This window comes from Heptranchias perlo, chromosome 11, assembly GCF_035084215.1.
Source record: "Heptranchias perlo isolate sHepPer1 chromosome 11, sHepPer1.hap1, whole genome shotgun sequence".
Taxonomy (NCBI): Eukaryota; Metazoa; Chordata; class Chondrichthyes; order Hexanchiformes; family Hexanchidae; genus Heptranchias; species Heptranchias perlo.
Genome location: NC_090335.1, coordinates 66,900,170 through 66,914,803, shown reverse-complemented (window position 1 = coordinate 66,914,803; position 14,634 = coordinate 66,900,170). Strand labels below are relative to the sequence as shown.

General features: G+C 42.1%; 1 protein-coding gene across 1 annotated transcript in view; it reads right to left on the bottom strand.

The window, feature by feature from the left end:
• Positions 1–4,332: 4,332 nt before the first annotated feature.
• The window catches only part of vps26c (VPS26 endosomal protein sorting factor C), a 35,142-nt gene continuing 24,840 nt past the window's right edge, over positions 4,333–14,634 (bottom strand). Inside the window, exons 6-8 of the mRNA XM_067993309.1 lie at positions 7,961–8,111; positions 7,042–7,194; positions 4,333–4,620 (exon numbers count right to left, since the gene is read on the bottom strand). Coding sequence (XP_067849410.1) covers positions 4,538–4,620; positions 7,042–7,194; positions 7,961–8,111 — 387 coding nt within the window. The 3' untranslated portion in view covers positions 4,333–4,537. The remainder of the gene's footprint in view (positions 4,621–7,041; positions 7,195–7,960; positions 8,112–14,634) is intronic.

The following is a 14,634-nucleotide window of genomic DNA, read 5'->3' as shown; positions in this document are numbered from 1 at the left end:
TATTAAGTGCACCTTCCTCCCCTTGTTTGAGCCAGGTCTCCGCTATTGCCACTGCATTATAATCCCATGCAGCTATTTGTGCCTGCAGCTCACTAACTTTATTTACCATGCTCCGTGCATTTACGCACATGGACTCTAAACCCATCTTAGTCTGCCTCGCAGTTCCCTCCTGTCTGATCCCTCCTTCATAATCATTTGTACAGTGTATCAGTCATGAATCCCTGATAGAAGATCTTATTAAATAAAATCAGACTTCAGTAAACATCAATATGTCTGCAGGAAATTTCAAAGCAATATAAAATGTAAATTAAATTGTTCCTGGCAATGTACTGGGGAGATTTTGATGAAACAGGAAGTGCTTCTTCAAAACTCTTAGTTTGCTCAATACATAAAAATAGAAGCAATGATAGAAAATTAGAATCGGGCAGTGACTTCTGTAAAGTGTTTGGAACCTGGAATGAGAAACAAATTTTAAAAAAATCATTTAAAACCAGATTGAACCTGTAATACACAGGATAGTGATGCATTGATAGTTCACCAAGTTACTCCTCATCAAATTAGCAGGTGTGTTAACATACTAGTAGGAGTCATATAACCAATCGCAATGTTTAGCTTGTTATAATTACTGTAATGTGGAAACTGCTGCAGGTCCTGACCTCCAATCATCGGTTATTGAAATCCCAACATAATACATGCCTGTTTCAGGGTTCGAATACTTCTCGGGGTTCAGTGGACGATTAAACTGCCCAAGATTCAATTTCTACTGATGTAAATCCTGAATCTGTTGCAGCTTAGTTACACCATATCGTTTCCATTAATCCAAAGTAGTTTCGGCTTCATTTGCAATCTTAGCAGAGCTGGCAGAACAGTTTTGACATTCAAATCTAACCAGTTTTCAGACACTGGTGAGTGAAGCTCTACGTACTTGTTCAAATGGAGCTGAGCTCCCTTTTCCCTGGCCCAAGAGCCTCGTAAGTGCAAGTGGTGTTACTCTGCTAGCCCCAGCGACTCTGAACGAGTACCTGTTGTATAACAGGCACCTATGCTAATCATTTCTTATCGTACATGCAACACAGTTCATAGAATCATAGAATGTTATGGCACAGAAGGCGGCCATTCGGCCCATTGTGTCCATGCCAGCTTTCTGGCTTTCTAAAATATTGGCTAAGTATTCTAAGTATTGGCTAATCTCCCGTATATACCAAATCTCTCCTCTAGAACATAGTTCTACTTTTCTTCCATCTGCTTAGGTTCAGACTTCACCCTGTTTGGGGGCCCAGTGATTTTCAGCCAGCACCTTAGAGTCACCTGAAGTGGATCATTTATCAAGTTCCACTACGAAAAACAAATGACAGAATGACACTGACTTTATTAGTCAATTATTTAGTCTCAAGGTTCACAGATTGGATTTCAAATACAGGAGACACCCTTGACAATGCTATCTTTGGGGGCCGTTGCAAAAAAAAAATCTCACTATGGGAGGGGGAAATCAGAGTCATTGGTTCTCTCCAGAAGCAACATGTGATGAGTGTTTTTTTACCAAGAGGCTTCGCTACTGTCAATACGCAAACATTTCTTTAACATACAGGAGGCAGACAGATAATAACAAGTTAATCAAGCTATTGCAATCATCCAATTAATTCCCTTCATTCAATAACCAACTTCTGAATGCATGAACCTGTCCAGTATCACAAACTAAACTCAGTACAATATTTATCCCTCAACCATCACATTGCTGTTGAGGGAACTTGCTGTGCGCAAATTGGCTGCCACGTTTCCCTACAACAGTGACTACGCTTCAAAAGGTTTTCATTGGCTGTAAAGCGCTTTGGGGCGTCCTGAGGAGGTGAAAGGCGCTATATCAATGTAAGTCTTTTTTTAAATCAGATTCACAAACGAGTGTGGTTCAGCAATGTTTAAGGGTAGCAGGGAGGGAAAGAGTTAAGATATGTCAAGATGCAGCCGCTGTCCCAAGGTCCCTAGTGCACAGAGGTAAAAGCTTTAAGAGCTGTAGATTGTCCACTTTGATGAGTCTTTGGGTAAAATACAAGGCGAATTGATGATTGGGCCCTACAGGACCCATTTGCAGCTTGGGGCACTCCTACTGAATGAATGAAGAATGTCCCACAGCCTTTTATCAGGGCTTTACAGCAAGTGAGAATTTTCTGAACACCTTTGACCAATAGCTTCCAATCTGGAAACAGCCTTGTAGTATTGTTGTTGAAAAAGATTACTGCAGTTTGATTCACTGCTACAAACCAGTGCTCATACAACAGGCTCTACAGGAGACTGCATTCAACCTGGGGTCATGAACATTGGCGATCATTTATAGTGCAGGTAAAGAATATATATCTGAAATCCATCAATTAAATAGAGTGAACACAAGGGTTGTACACAGAAAACTGTTCAGGACTTTCAATTCCCAGTCACCCAAAAACACACACAGATGAAACTGGTCATCTGTATAGAAAGGACAACTGACAAGGCAATATGGTCCATTCAAGCATGAAAATCAACTGGAAATTGATCTATGTACAGCGAAAGCTTCATTGCATTTCCAAAGTGAGTGGTAACCTCTACGGTGGCAAAAGTAGTTCTTGCATCTATGGTGTACACATCAAGGCCACAAATTCAGCCACAGGCTTACCTGCATCTCAACAGCATTCAGTCAGAAACACGTTCACTTCAGTGGTCAGCTCCAGATCTCAGCCATGAAAACTCAAGACTACAACAGCTCTCTACTGGGATGAAACAACACAGAATTTATAGCACAGAAACAGGCCATTGCCCAAAAAAGGGTCAGTGTTTATGCTTCACATGAGCCTCCTTCCACCATACTTCATCACACCCTATCAATATATCCTTCTATTCCCTTCCCCTTCATGTGCTTATCTAACTTCCCCTTAAATGTACCTGTGCTATTCGCCTCAACCGCTCCATGTGGTGGCGAGTTCCATGTTCTCACCACTCTCTGGGTAAAGAAGTTTCTCCTGAATTCCTTATTGGATTTATTAGTGACTATCTTGTATTTGTGGCCCCTAGTTTTGGACACACCCACAAGGGGAAGCTGGAGAAACACAATTGAGAAAAAAATAGGATATGCTGTTAGGGTTAGATAAAGTGGGGGGGGGGGGGGCTCATGTGGAGCATAAACACCACTGTGCATGGACCTGTTGGGCCGAATGGCCTGTTCCTGTGCTGTACATTCTATGTAATTCTATGTAATCTTCTCTATGTCTATCCTATCGAACCCCTTCATAATTTTGAAGACGTCCATCAGGTCACCTCTCAGTCTTCTCTTTTCTGGAGAAAAGAGCCCCAACCTGTTTAGTCTTTCATGATAGTTGTACCCTCTCAGTCCTTAAATCATCCTTGTAAATCTTTTTTGCACTTTCTCCAGTGCTTCTATATCCCTTTTGTAATATGGAGACCAGAACTGTGCACAGAACTCCAAGTCTGGTCTATCCACGGTTCTATACAAGTTTAACATAACTTAACGGCTTTTGAATTCTATTCCTCTAGAAATTAACCCGGGTGCTTTGTGCTTTTTATGGCATTGTTAACAGTGTTGCTACTTTTAATGATTCGTGTATCTGTACCTCTAGATCCCTTTGCGCCTCTAGCCCATTTACTTCAATGAGTATGTGGCCTCCTTATTCCTCCCACCAAAATGTACCAAGTCACAGTTATCTATATGAAAATTCATTTGCCATTTACACGCCCATTCTGCAGGTTTGTTAATGTCATCTTTTATTTTGTCGTAGTCCTCCTCAGTATTAACTATACCCCCAATTTGGTGTCATCCGCAAATTTTGAAATTGTACTTCCGATTCCGGAGTCCGAACTGTTTATGTAAATGGTGAACAACAGTGGTCCCAGCACCGATCCCTGTGGAACACCACTTCCAACCTCCCATAAGTCTGAGTAACTACCTTTAACCCCTACGCTCTGTTTTGTAGCCAGTTTGCTATCCATTCTGCTACTTGTCCCCTGACTCGACATGCTCTGAACCTTAGTCACGAGTCCATTATGCGGTACGTTATCAAAGGCCTTTTGAAAGTTCATGCATACGGTATGACACTGTACAATATTGGTAATGAATCCATCAACATGTCTAAGAAATTTCTCTGCTTACTATTTTAACAAACACGTTACCCTTTGGTTAAAGCTTTCCTTATTTTCACACAAATGTAGCGGTCACTTATGTTGCTTGTGATTTCAATCCTTGTACTATAAATACAGTCCAATCCAGGTGTCTTGAGTTTTGACGTGTTCAAAATATACACATCATATTTCCCTGAAGTATAAGTTTCATAGAGTGGAAACACAACATACTGTGCAAATATTTATTTTTTTTTGAAAAAAGAAAACAATTCTCCATTTCTCAAAAATGTCAATCAACCATAGGACAAGTTTTATAGGAAATGAGCTTTTCAAAATGGAATGTGAACTAGTTTCCAACAACTCAAAGTCATTCATCATCTGTGACACTGGGCAACACATCATCAACAGACAATTGCTCTGCTCCCCGCAGAGCTCAAATCCGGTAGATTTTAAGAGGGAAATTCTCGGTGATCAGATGGTCGTCTTGGAGAACAACCACAATGTTCACTTCAAATTCTGAGAAAAGAAAAGATTATATTAGAACAGTTATTTTTTCAACTCTTCAATAGCATGGCACACTTAACCCTTTCAAGTGCCCATGACCCACTATCTCAGACACAGAAAAGCAAAGTGGCTTGGATTTTAACTGTAGTTTTATAAACGGAAGTTCAACATCTTTGTAATATAAAGAAAAACTGTAAAATCTGGAACTATGAAAGAAAAACATAAGATGCTGATAACACAGGACCAGTCAGCATTTGTAAACAGAAAAGACTGATTATGACGTTTTGTGTGTATCTGTCTTTTCGTAGATGCTGACCTGTGTATTTCCAGCATTTTCTGTTTTTATTTTTAAAACATTTATAAAACACCCCCAAATAACTTCAAAACTCAGTAATAGTATTAACCAGAGGTAGCGAAAATAAAAATAAGCCATGGAAACACGAGCAAGACCCTATTGCAGGCATTATATCTTCTGGGAACCAAAGATTGGCACTACCCGTTAGTCACCCACAAGCCTCTTGTAAAGATAGATGTTCTATCTTGGGATAGTCATCATTCTTTAAATGGAAGCATTCTCCATAAACTGCAGAAGTCTATTCCTTGAACAACTGGATTAGGGACAGATTTCTCCAGTGTGTAGAGAATGTGGAATGAAGAAGTGTATATGATTTGCTGCATTCTATCCTGTACACACAGCGGGGCGGAACGCGTACACACAGCGCGCCACAGCGGGGCGGAACGCGTACACACAGCGCGCCACAGCGGGGCGGAACGCGTACACACAGCGCGCCACAGCGGGGCGGAACGCGTACACACAGCGCGCCACAGAGGGGCGGAACGCGTACACACAGCGCGCCACAGAGGGGCGGAACGCGTACACACAGCGCGCCACAGCGGGGCGGAACGCGTACACATTTATACATTCTGTCTAAAATGTAAGTGAGAAGGGATGCATTTTTGTTCATGATGGATTATTTATTGGATTCTTTACTGCTGGCCACAGTACACACACAGGATAAAGGTCAGTCATTGCTAGCTGATTCCGCAAGCTGTAGAGAATTTATAGCATAGCCTGGCCAATATTCCCACCTAATGGCAAGGCAGAGACATGCACAGTACAGGAAGTCTTTGGTGGATAGTTTGATTACGGTCATTGTACTTGGACGGGTACTTGTCTAACAGGTCAAAATGTTTGACACAGATCGTTGAATCTAGTCAATTCAAATATCCTGTCCATTTAAAAGTAGTTGAGAGAAATACAGTTTTAACGTCCCTGCCAAGGATATTGAATGATAGTTAAAGTCAGCTGCACGCGGTCCACAGTTGATCTGAAGCCAGCACGGAGTCTGGACTAAATCAGTACTGCGTGCTAACATCTCGCCACATTAGAAGTGAGTGTTTCAAGGTTCAAATCTATGTTGAGAGTTAGCACAGGAGCAACGTCTTTTGTTTTGACATTTTGAGAATAGTAAAGCCAGTAATTACTCTAAATATACTGTTTGTAAGGAATACTGTTCACCGATAGAATGTATGTTTACTGAAGATGAGATCACATGGCGACATGTTAGATAGTCCAGTGAGTTGCAGTATAGCAGCAAGAATTCTCTGAACCACCTTTTTTTTATTCGTTCATGGGATGTGGGCGTCGCTGGCATTTATTGCCCATCCCGAATTGCCCTTGAGAAGGTGGTGGTGAGCCGCCTTCTTGAACCGCTGCAGTCCGTGTGGCGAAGGTTCTCCTCTGGGTCTTGCTGCATTTACCTAGATATTGGGCAGTCAGTCTCTGGTTTGCAGAGGCTGCAAAGTCTGATAACAGGAGTGGTCACTGATGCTGAACCCCCAAAACACAACATTAAGCATAAAACAAAATAAAGTTTGAAAACAGCAGCACTCCAACTTTCAATCTAACTTTCCATTTACATAGGGGGCCCGTTAGCAGATGCTCTGGTGGTGTATTTCAGAGTGCCCAGAGAATGAAGAATATGCTCCCAGCTCCTACCTCTAACAAGTTGCTCGAGTGTGGCCCAGGGACAATACTAGCTTCTACTCAAATGTCTCATCCAAAGCAATGCGGCTCAAATTAGGAATTTATCAATGAGGGGAGAGGGATTGTGGGTGCGAACTGACCCCTGCCTTTCTCTGTGGTACAGCACCTCCTTTTAAACATTCTTTTGAAGTTCTCTAGAACTGATGCAGCACTAGCAGTCGTGCAGTAAGTTGTAACTGAGGACCTAGCTTGACAGATATTGTCTACACCGTCCATTATTGCTCAATTTTAATGTTGCCAGATACGAGCTAACTTTTCATTTTCAGTGTCTGGGTGAATGCGCTGGGTCACAATTCACAGCTCTCTCCCAGTAGTCATCAGACAGATGTGATTGTGCCACTGTTTTTTTTTAAAAAATACATACAAAACTAGGAACTCAGACTTACCGACTTTGAAATTGGTTGTTTCCAGCGTGGGGCAGGTAAAAAGTCGAGGAAACACCATGTAGATGGGAATAGCCAGGCCCTGACAGATGTTACCGTCAGCTATCTGGATGTTCTGAATTTCTGTGGCATCTCTTGCATAACCCTCTGCGCAACCTAATTAAATGGTTGGGGTAAAAGGTGATTAAAAAAATTAAAGAAAGACTTGCATTTATGTAGCGCTTTTCGTGACTTCAGGACGTACCAAACTCTTTACGGCAAATGAAGTACTTTTTGAAGTGCAGTCGCTGTTGTAATGTAGGAAACACGACAGCGAATTTGTGCACAGCAAGCTCCCACAAACAGCAATGCAATAATGACCAGATAATCTTTTTTTTTTTAAAGTGACGTTGGTTGAGGGATAAATATTGGCCAGGGCACTGGGGAGAACTCCCTTGCTCTTCTTTGAATAGTGCCATGGGTTCTTTTATGTCCACCTGAGGGGGCAGACGGGACCTCTGCTTAACATCTCATCGGAAAGACCGCACCTCTAACAGCGCAGCACTCCCTCAGTACTGCACTGGAACATCAGCGTGGATTTTGTACTCAAGTCTCTGGAGTGGGACTTGAACCCACAACCTTCTGACTCAGAGGTGAGAGTGCTACCACTGAGACACAGCTGGTTAAGAAAAAAAAAGTATCCCATTGCATTATAGGCGATTATATTTATTCCCCTTAATCATAAAACGATGCAATAAATCAAATGTTGAAAAGGTACTGAAGGGTGAAACGTGTTTTACAAAGGAAGTGCAATAAAACTAGCTGGGGCACAGCATTCTGTTCCTCAAAAGTAGTGTCCCCAAACAGAGTATCTACTGCACTGTGTCATGGTCCGAACCCAATGCCCACTCCCCTTCAGTTATTCCTGGAATGCAGCACTTACCACAGGTTTCCACGCGCACCAGCTGAAGTTCGATGCTTTTGATGGGCATATCCGAATTCTCCACCACTAGCTCTCCAGTCAGCGGCTGGGTGAGGACACAGTTCGTAGAGTCAAGGCGGCCACGGATTGTGAATCGGGGCAGCGATGTCCTCTGGAAGGAAGGTTGAAAAAGTCTGACAAGAGGGCAAAAAAAATAAAGCAGACAAAACAGAACAGCCACACACCCAGCAAAATTCTGAAGGTTCAATTCCTAGTCGGTGCTCAGCCGCTATCAGTCAGTGCCACCGATAGCTCCACACTGGAGCTATCTACTCTTATACTGTTTCCCTGCTCTTTCCCCACGTTCTAACATTTTTCTTGATGGTTTTATCTCTTCAATGATGTGATTGACTTCAATTGCCATTTGCAGTGATGCAATCCATGTTGTATGACGTGTTTGTGAAAATGTCGTCTCTAACCCTCCTTTTATACTTTTACTACCGACCCAATTTGTGCCCCCATGCAACTGACTCACCGACCAGTAGAAATAATTTATTATTTAACCCGTCAAATCCTTTCGTAATTTTGAACCTTTTCTGAGCCAGAAAATACAGCCATAACCTTTCATGTTTCTCATCATAACTATATTGTTTTATCCTATGAATCAGCATTGCGATTTTGCATGGCCCCAACATCACTTCTATAATGGAATCTCACTATGGCCGAACCCAATCTACTGCAGATTTAACAACCTTTCTCTTCTTTGCATTCAAAGCCCCTGTATATAAAACTCAAACCCATTTGCCCTTTTTAATGACATTTTGCACCTGCAATTCTGCTTTTAAAGATCTGTGCATCCCTAGGTTCTTCCACCATTGAGCTTTCTATCATTTAGGTTACATTTCCAATTTTTCCCTCCCCCACTCCCAAAATGCGCCATCATATTTTGCATTTGCCAATTACCCTAACCTATATCCTCCTGCAGTTGCCCGTGTACATGGATAGCAAGAGGTCCCAACACCGGTCTATGGGATACGCTAATCTGGGAAACGAGAGAGAGAGTGTGTGTGTGTGTGTGTGTGTGTGTGTGTGTGTGTGTGTGTGAGAGAGTGAAAGAGATTTTTTTTTTAAAGTTCTCCCTGGTTTGATTTTAATAAGTAAACAACTGTTTGTACATAAAAGACAGATAATCCAGAAATATATGATTCCCTAAATAGGCCTGTAATAAAGGTTAGTGATATTTAGCAAACAGCCTGTTTGAGGAGCCAGCAAATTTTCCCTAATTTATTTGGTCCACTCTTAACTGGGCTGTTAGACAATTTTGAACAGTCAGTACCACATGCCAGTTCTGGCGAAAGACTCAAAGTGATTGGAGCTGACAGAAGATAGCTGTGGTGAGAATTTTTTTAAAATCTATCTTGTGTTTCATATATTGCAGCATTGCTGAATGAACACCTACAGAAATGAAAAAGAAAACAGCTGCCCTAATGGCTCAATTGGTAATTGCCTTTCCAGAAACCTGCATTGTGTGGGGACAGGATTGGTCTTGTCTGTGATGCCCTCCACATTTGAATAGCACATCGACACTCGCTACCTTGATTCACAAATGAAGAACGGTCACTTGGGTGATGTACCAGAGTGGCCAATGCCTGTGGAATCATACTGCCCAAGAGTTAGAAGAGGGAGAAAAATTGAGGAGGGTGGGGGGGGGGGGGAAATAAAACATTGGTTCCAAAAGAAAAGCATAAAAGAAAAGGTAAAACTCGAGTTGGCTTGACTCTGCATTGGCAACTCAAACTAGGAAAGCTAGTGGTGAGGGAGAAGAGAAGGGCAGAAGATCCATTGTTTCTGCAGATCGTGATATCGCTTGCTCTCACACAAGCCACAGAACGAACCTTGGACTGTATTGTACAGACAAGTGCCTGCAGCTGTACACTGTGCCCATTTAAAAAATAAATTATGTATCATTACAATGCAGCCTTTGTTGCCGATGCTAAGAGATAGTTGCAATGCAGCACACAATACAATCACAATCCCCACACAATAACCTCCGCATCTCAACTAGGGCTAAAACAACACTATTCTCTGAGAAATACAATTTCAGCTGAAGCTGTGCTCTCTTGGCTACTTCCTGTTATTAATGATTTTTCTTTAATCCGTGCCTTGTTGCTAATTCCCCCCTATTCCCATCGGGGTACAAGTCCACTGGTGCTAGCAGCCCGCCAGTATTTGCCCACGTAGTTATCCTTCATGTGTAAAACCAGTGTAAGTTGGCAGGATTCTCTACTCCGATGTTATGCGCACGTACACGATTCTGATCGGATGTATCTCCCCCCCCCCCCGCCAGAGTGCTGTTTAAGGTTGCTTATTTTGAAACTAATGAGCAATACAACATTCTGGGGCTGGGGTCACACAACAGACGCTGATTTTTTTTTTTTATGATGCACAGCAAGACTAGTATTTCACAGAATATACCAGAACTTCCTTCTTCTGCGACAGAATAGGCCTGATAGCACTAAAGGCAAGAAGCTATTAGGTAAAAGATGAACTTTATCGGAGATAACTTTGAGAAGACAAAACAAAGTAAATAACTATGTTCAAAGGGTTGGTAATAATCAAGCTTGGAGTCATTGACTCTGTGCCAGGAATTTCGCTTGTAGATTTATTAGAGGAAATGAAATGCACAGACAACACACATGGCGATGAGAAGGCTGCGGGAGACATCACGTTACAGTTGCTGAGCTCAATAGCAGGGTGGCCAACCCTCGATTTCACTATATTCCCGTTACAATGGTCTAGTTATTATACCCTTAGCTATTGGCCATTACATCATACACCTTCCATGACCTTCACCCTTAGTTTACATTAACTTCTATTGGCTCAGCATTCTAGAAGCTTCCTGTCTCTACGGTACCAGTGGGAGAGAGATCCATAGCCTTTACTCAGCTACGTCAATAATGGGCTTAAGACATAGCATAAACTGCCTATCTAACTCCATCTAGGGGAAGGGGTAACTTTGCATGTGTGACAGCCCAACACTTTTAAGCAATCTCATACATATACTAGATGCATGCCATATTACATAGATTTACAATATCAAATGTTGCTCTGCAATTCTTTTTAGGACAGCATTCACATTTTCCAATGTATAGGACTTTTGACAGATCCAGCTTGGAATTTGTTTCTCCTTCCACTAAAGATTTTCCTTGCGAGTTGAATACTGTTTGAGAACCACTGACTAGCCTTTGGGTTGCTGATTTTTGTTTAACCTCTCCCTTTTCTTCACCGGGATTAGCATCTGTGGTAGTCACAGCATAAAAAACAGGCTGCACTTCAGGCCATCAGCTGAGTCACTGTCCTTGGCAATTAACATTCAGGAAATTACCAGAATCTCTCGACACAACCCATTTAGCACCAGGTAATAAGCCCAGCCGCAAGAGTCTCCTGGGCATTTCCAGCTACTCTGTATAAATGTTCATTTAATAACATGAGCGCACGTGTGAAGAAATGGATTCAGACTTGTTTAACTTTGCAAGCCATCACTTGCCCAACTTTGACAATGCAATCCCTTGTCTTTCTTCCATTCTCATCCATTACTTTGCTCAGATCACTGTTGACTGCTGTTCCTTTTCGTAATAATGCTTTTAAAAAATTCACTCAATGGGTCCTTCCCAGCCCCTGCCCACTAGGAGGTAGACACCTCAAGTAACCTGGGGTGTCTCGCCCTCCACCCCAGGCTAGCAGAGATAGTAGTTCATCATGTAGAATGGAAAAAAGAAAATCACAAGTGCCACTTTCTACCCACAGCAATGTGCTTTCCCACCGGGTTCCTCCCAATAGAATCAACTCCAATTTACTCAAGGAAAAGTTCACTAAGAAACATTGGTTCTTTACAAATATTTTTTTAACCCCAGACTCTCACTTTGTCCCCAAGATCCATATTTAGAGTAAAAATCTAAGCTGCTGATTGACAAGTGCTTTCTATTGCCTCCTAGTTTTTAAGCAGAATCTTGGAGTGAGGCGATATCAATAGAACCAGCTTGGGCCACGAACAGAGTCAAGATCTTAAAACAGTCTTTAACCTAGGAGCCATGTGCCAACTTGGCTGTTGGTAGCATTCTCTCCTCTGGATCGGAAGGTTACTGGTTCAAACTCTAAGCGCAATCTCGGCTGACACTCCACTGCAATACTGAGGGAGTGCTGAATTGCCAGGTGTCATTATTTGGATGAGATGTTAAACTGAGGTCCCATCTACCTCTTTTTTGAAGAGGAGCAGGGAATTCTCTTGGTGTCCTGGCCAACATTGCTTCCCCCAACCAATAACACTAGAAAATGCCCAGCCACCAATCACACCAGAACCTTCTGCATCATCTAATGGAGTGACAATTCCATGCTAATCAGATATGAAACTGGGAGATAAAGAGAGCAAAATTTACAGTTGCCATTGCAATCTGACACCAGCCTCAATGAGAACCACCAAAACCCTGATAAACCAGGGTGCTACCTATCATGGGGAGCCAGACACACGCTGGCAGTCTGCAGAGAAAAAAAATCAAGTCTAATCTGATTAACAGGCCAAAAGAGGTACTGACAGCTGGTGATAAAACTGCATTACATAAAAAGTCACAGACTGCAAAAGTTGGTTTTAACAGAAAACAAAACTTTTTAAAATGCCGATGCAAATCAGAGATAAAGGTCGCCAGATGTTTTGGGGAAAGTTAAAGCATTTGTACACAAAGCCTTCCTGATCTTATCATAGAATCGTTTCAGCACAGGAGGCGGCCATTCGGCTCGTCGAGCCCGTGCTGGCTCTCTGCAAGAGCAATCCAGTTAGTCCCATTCCCTGCCCTTTCTCCATAGCCCTGCACATTTCTTCCCTTCAAGTGCTTATCCAATTCCCTTTTGAAAGCCACGATTGAATCTGTCTCCACCACCCTTTCAAGCAGTGCATTCCAGATCATAACCACACACTGCGTAAAAAAGTTATCCCTCCTGTCGCCTTTGGTTCTTTTGCCAATCACCTTAAATCTGTGTCCTCTGGTTCTCAACTCTTCCACCAATGGGAACAGTTTCTCTCTATCTACTCTGTCTAGACCACTCATGATTTTGAACACCTCTATCAAATCTCCTCTCAACCTTCTCTGCGCTAAGGAGAACAACCCCAGCTGCTCCAGTCTATCCACGTAACTTTGTTGGACTATAACTTGGTATTGTAAAATTGTTTACAATTGTCAACCCCAGTCCATCACCGGCATCTCCACATCTATTTATAAAGCCCAGGATCCCGTATGGTTTCTTAACCGCTTTCTCAACCTGCCTGCCACCTTCAACGATTTGTGCACATATACCCGCAGATCACTCTGTTCCTGTACCCCTTTTAGAATTGTACCCTTTAGTTTATATTGCCTCTCCTCGTTCTTCCTACAAAAATATATCACTTTGCACTTCTCTGCATTAAATTTCATCTGCCATGTGTCCGCCCATTCCACCAGCCTGCATGTCCTCTTGAAGTCTATCACTATCCTCCTCACTGTTCACTACACTTCCAAGTTTGCTGTCACAGCACATTTTGAAATTGTGCCCTGTACACCCAAGTCCAAGTCATTAATATATATCAAGAAAAGCAGTGGTCCCCGCACCGACCACTGTACACCTTCCTCCAGTCCGAAAAATAACCATTCACCACTACTCTCTGTTTTCTGTCACTTAGCCAATTTCGTATCCATACTGCCACTGCCCCTTTTATTCCATGGGCTTCAACTCTGCTGACAAGCCTATTATGTGGCACTTGATCAAACACCTTTTGAAAGTCCATATACACCACATCAACCACATTGCCCTCACCAGCCCTCTCTGTTACCTCATCAAAAAACTCAATCAAGTTAGTTAAATACGATTTGCCTTTAACAAATCCATGCTGGCTTTCCTTAATTAATCCATAATTGTCCAAGTGACTATTAATTTTGTCCCGGATTATCATTTCTAAAAGTTTCCTCACCACTGAGGTTAAACTGACTTGCCTGTAGTTTCTGGGTTTGTCCTTATACCTTTTTTGAACAAGGATGAAACATTTGCAATTCTCAGTACCACCTCTATCAATTTTTAGCCCATCCAGTATCTCAATTATCTCCTCTTTTACTGTGTTTGTGTTTGTATCATCACTTTGTTTGTGGGGTAAAAATCCAGGACAAAGAAATGATAATGGGGTTTCACTCCTGTTTGAGGCGACACCACACAAACATGCAGATCGGAATAACTGTACAATCAGATCAAGGCTACTGACTGCCACTGCGCTTCAGATTACATAGTCCCGTTAGGAGAAGCTGGAATTACTGGCAACTAACTGGAATGAGGTGAGAACTCACAGCAAAACACAAGTAAGGAAGTTCCCATTGCACAAAGAGGCTTTCATATTCTTATATGTGATTGTAAACAATTTTACAACACCAAGTTATAGTCCAGCAATTTTATTTTAAATTCACAAGCTTTCGGAGGCTACCTCCTTCCTCAGGTGAACGATGTGGAAATTATATGTGATGGAAGCCTTTCTGAAATACAAATTATATGTGATGGAAGCCTTTCTGAAATACAAGTGGTTTCCAATGATTATTACAATTAGCTTTCTGTAGCTTGGTCAACAAGGAATGTATAGCACAGACAGTAAGTGTGCACAATTAGGGCTGTGGACAACATGT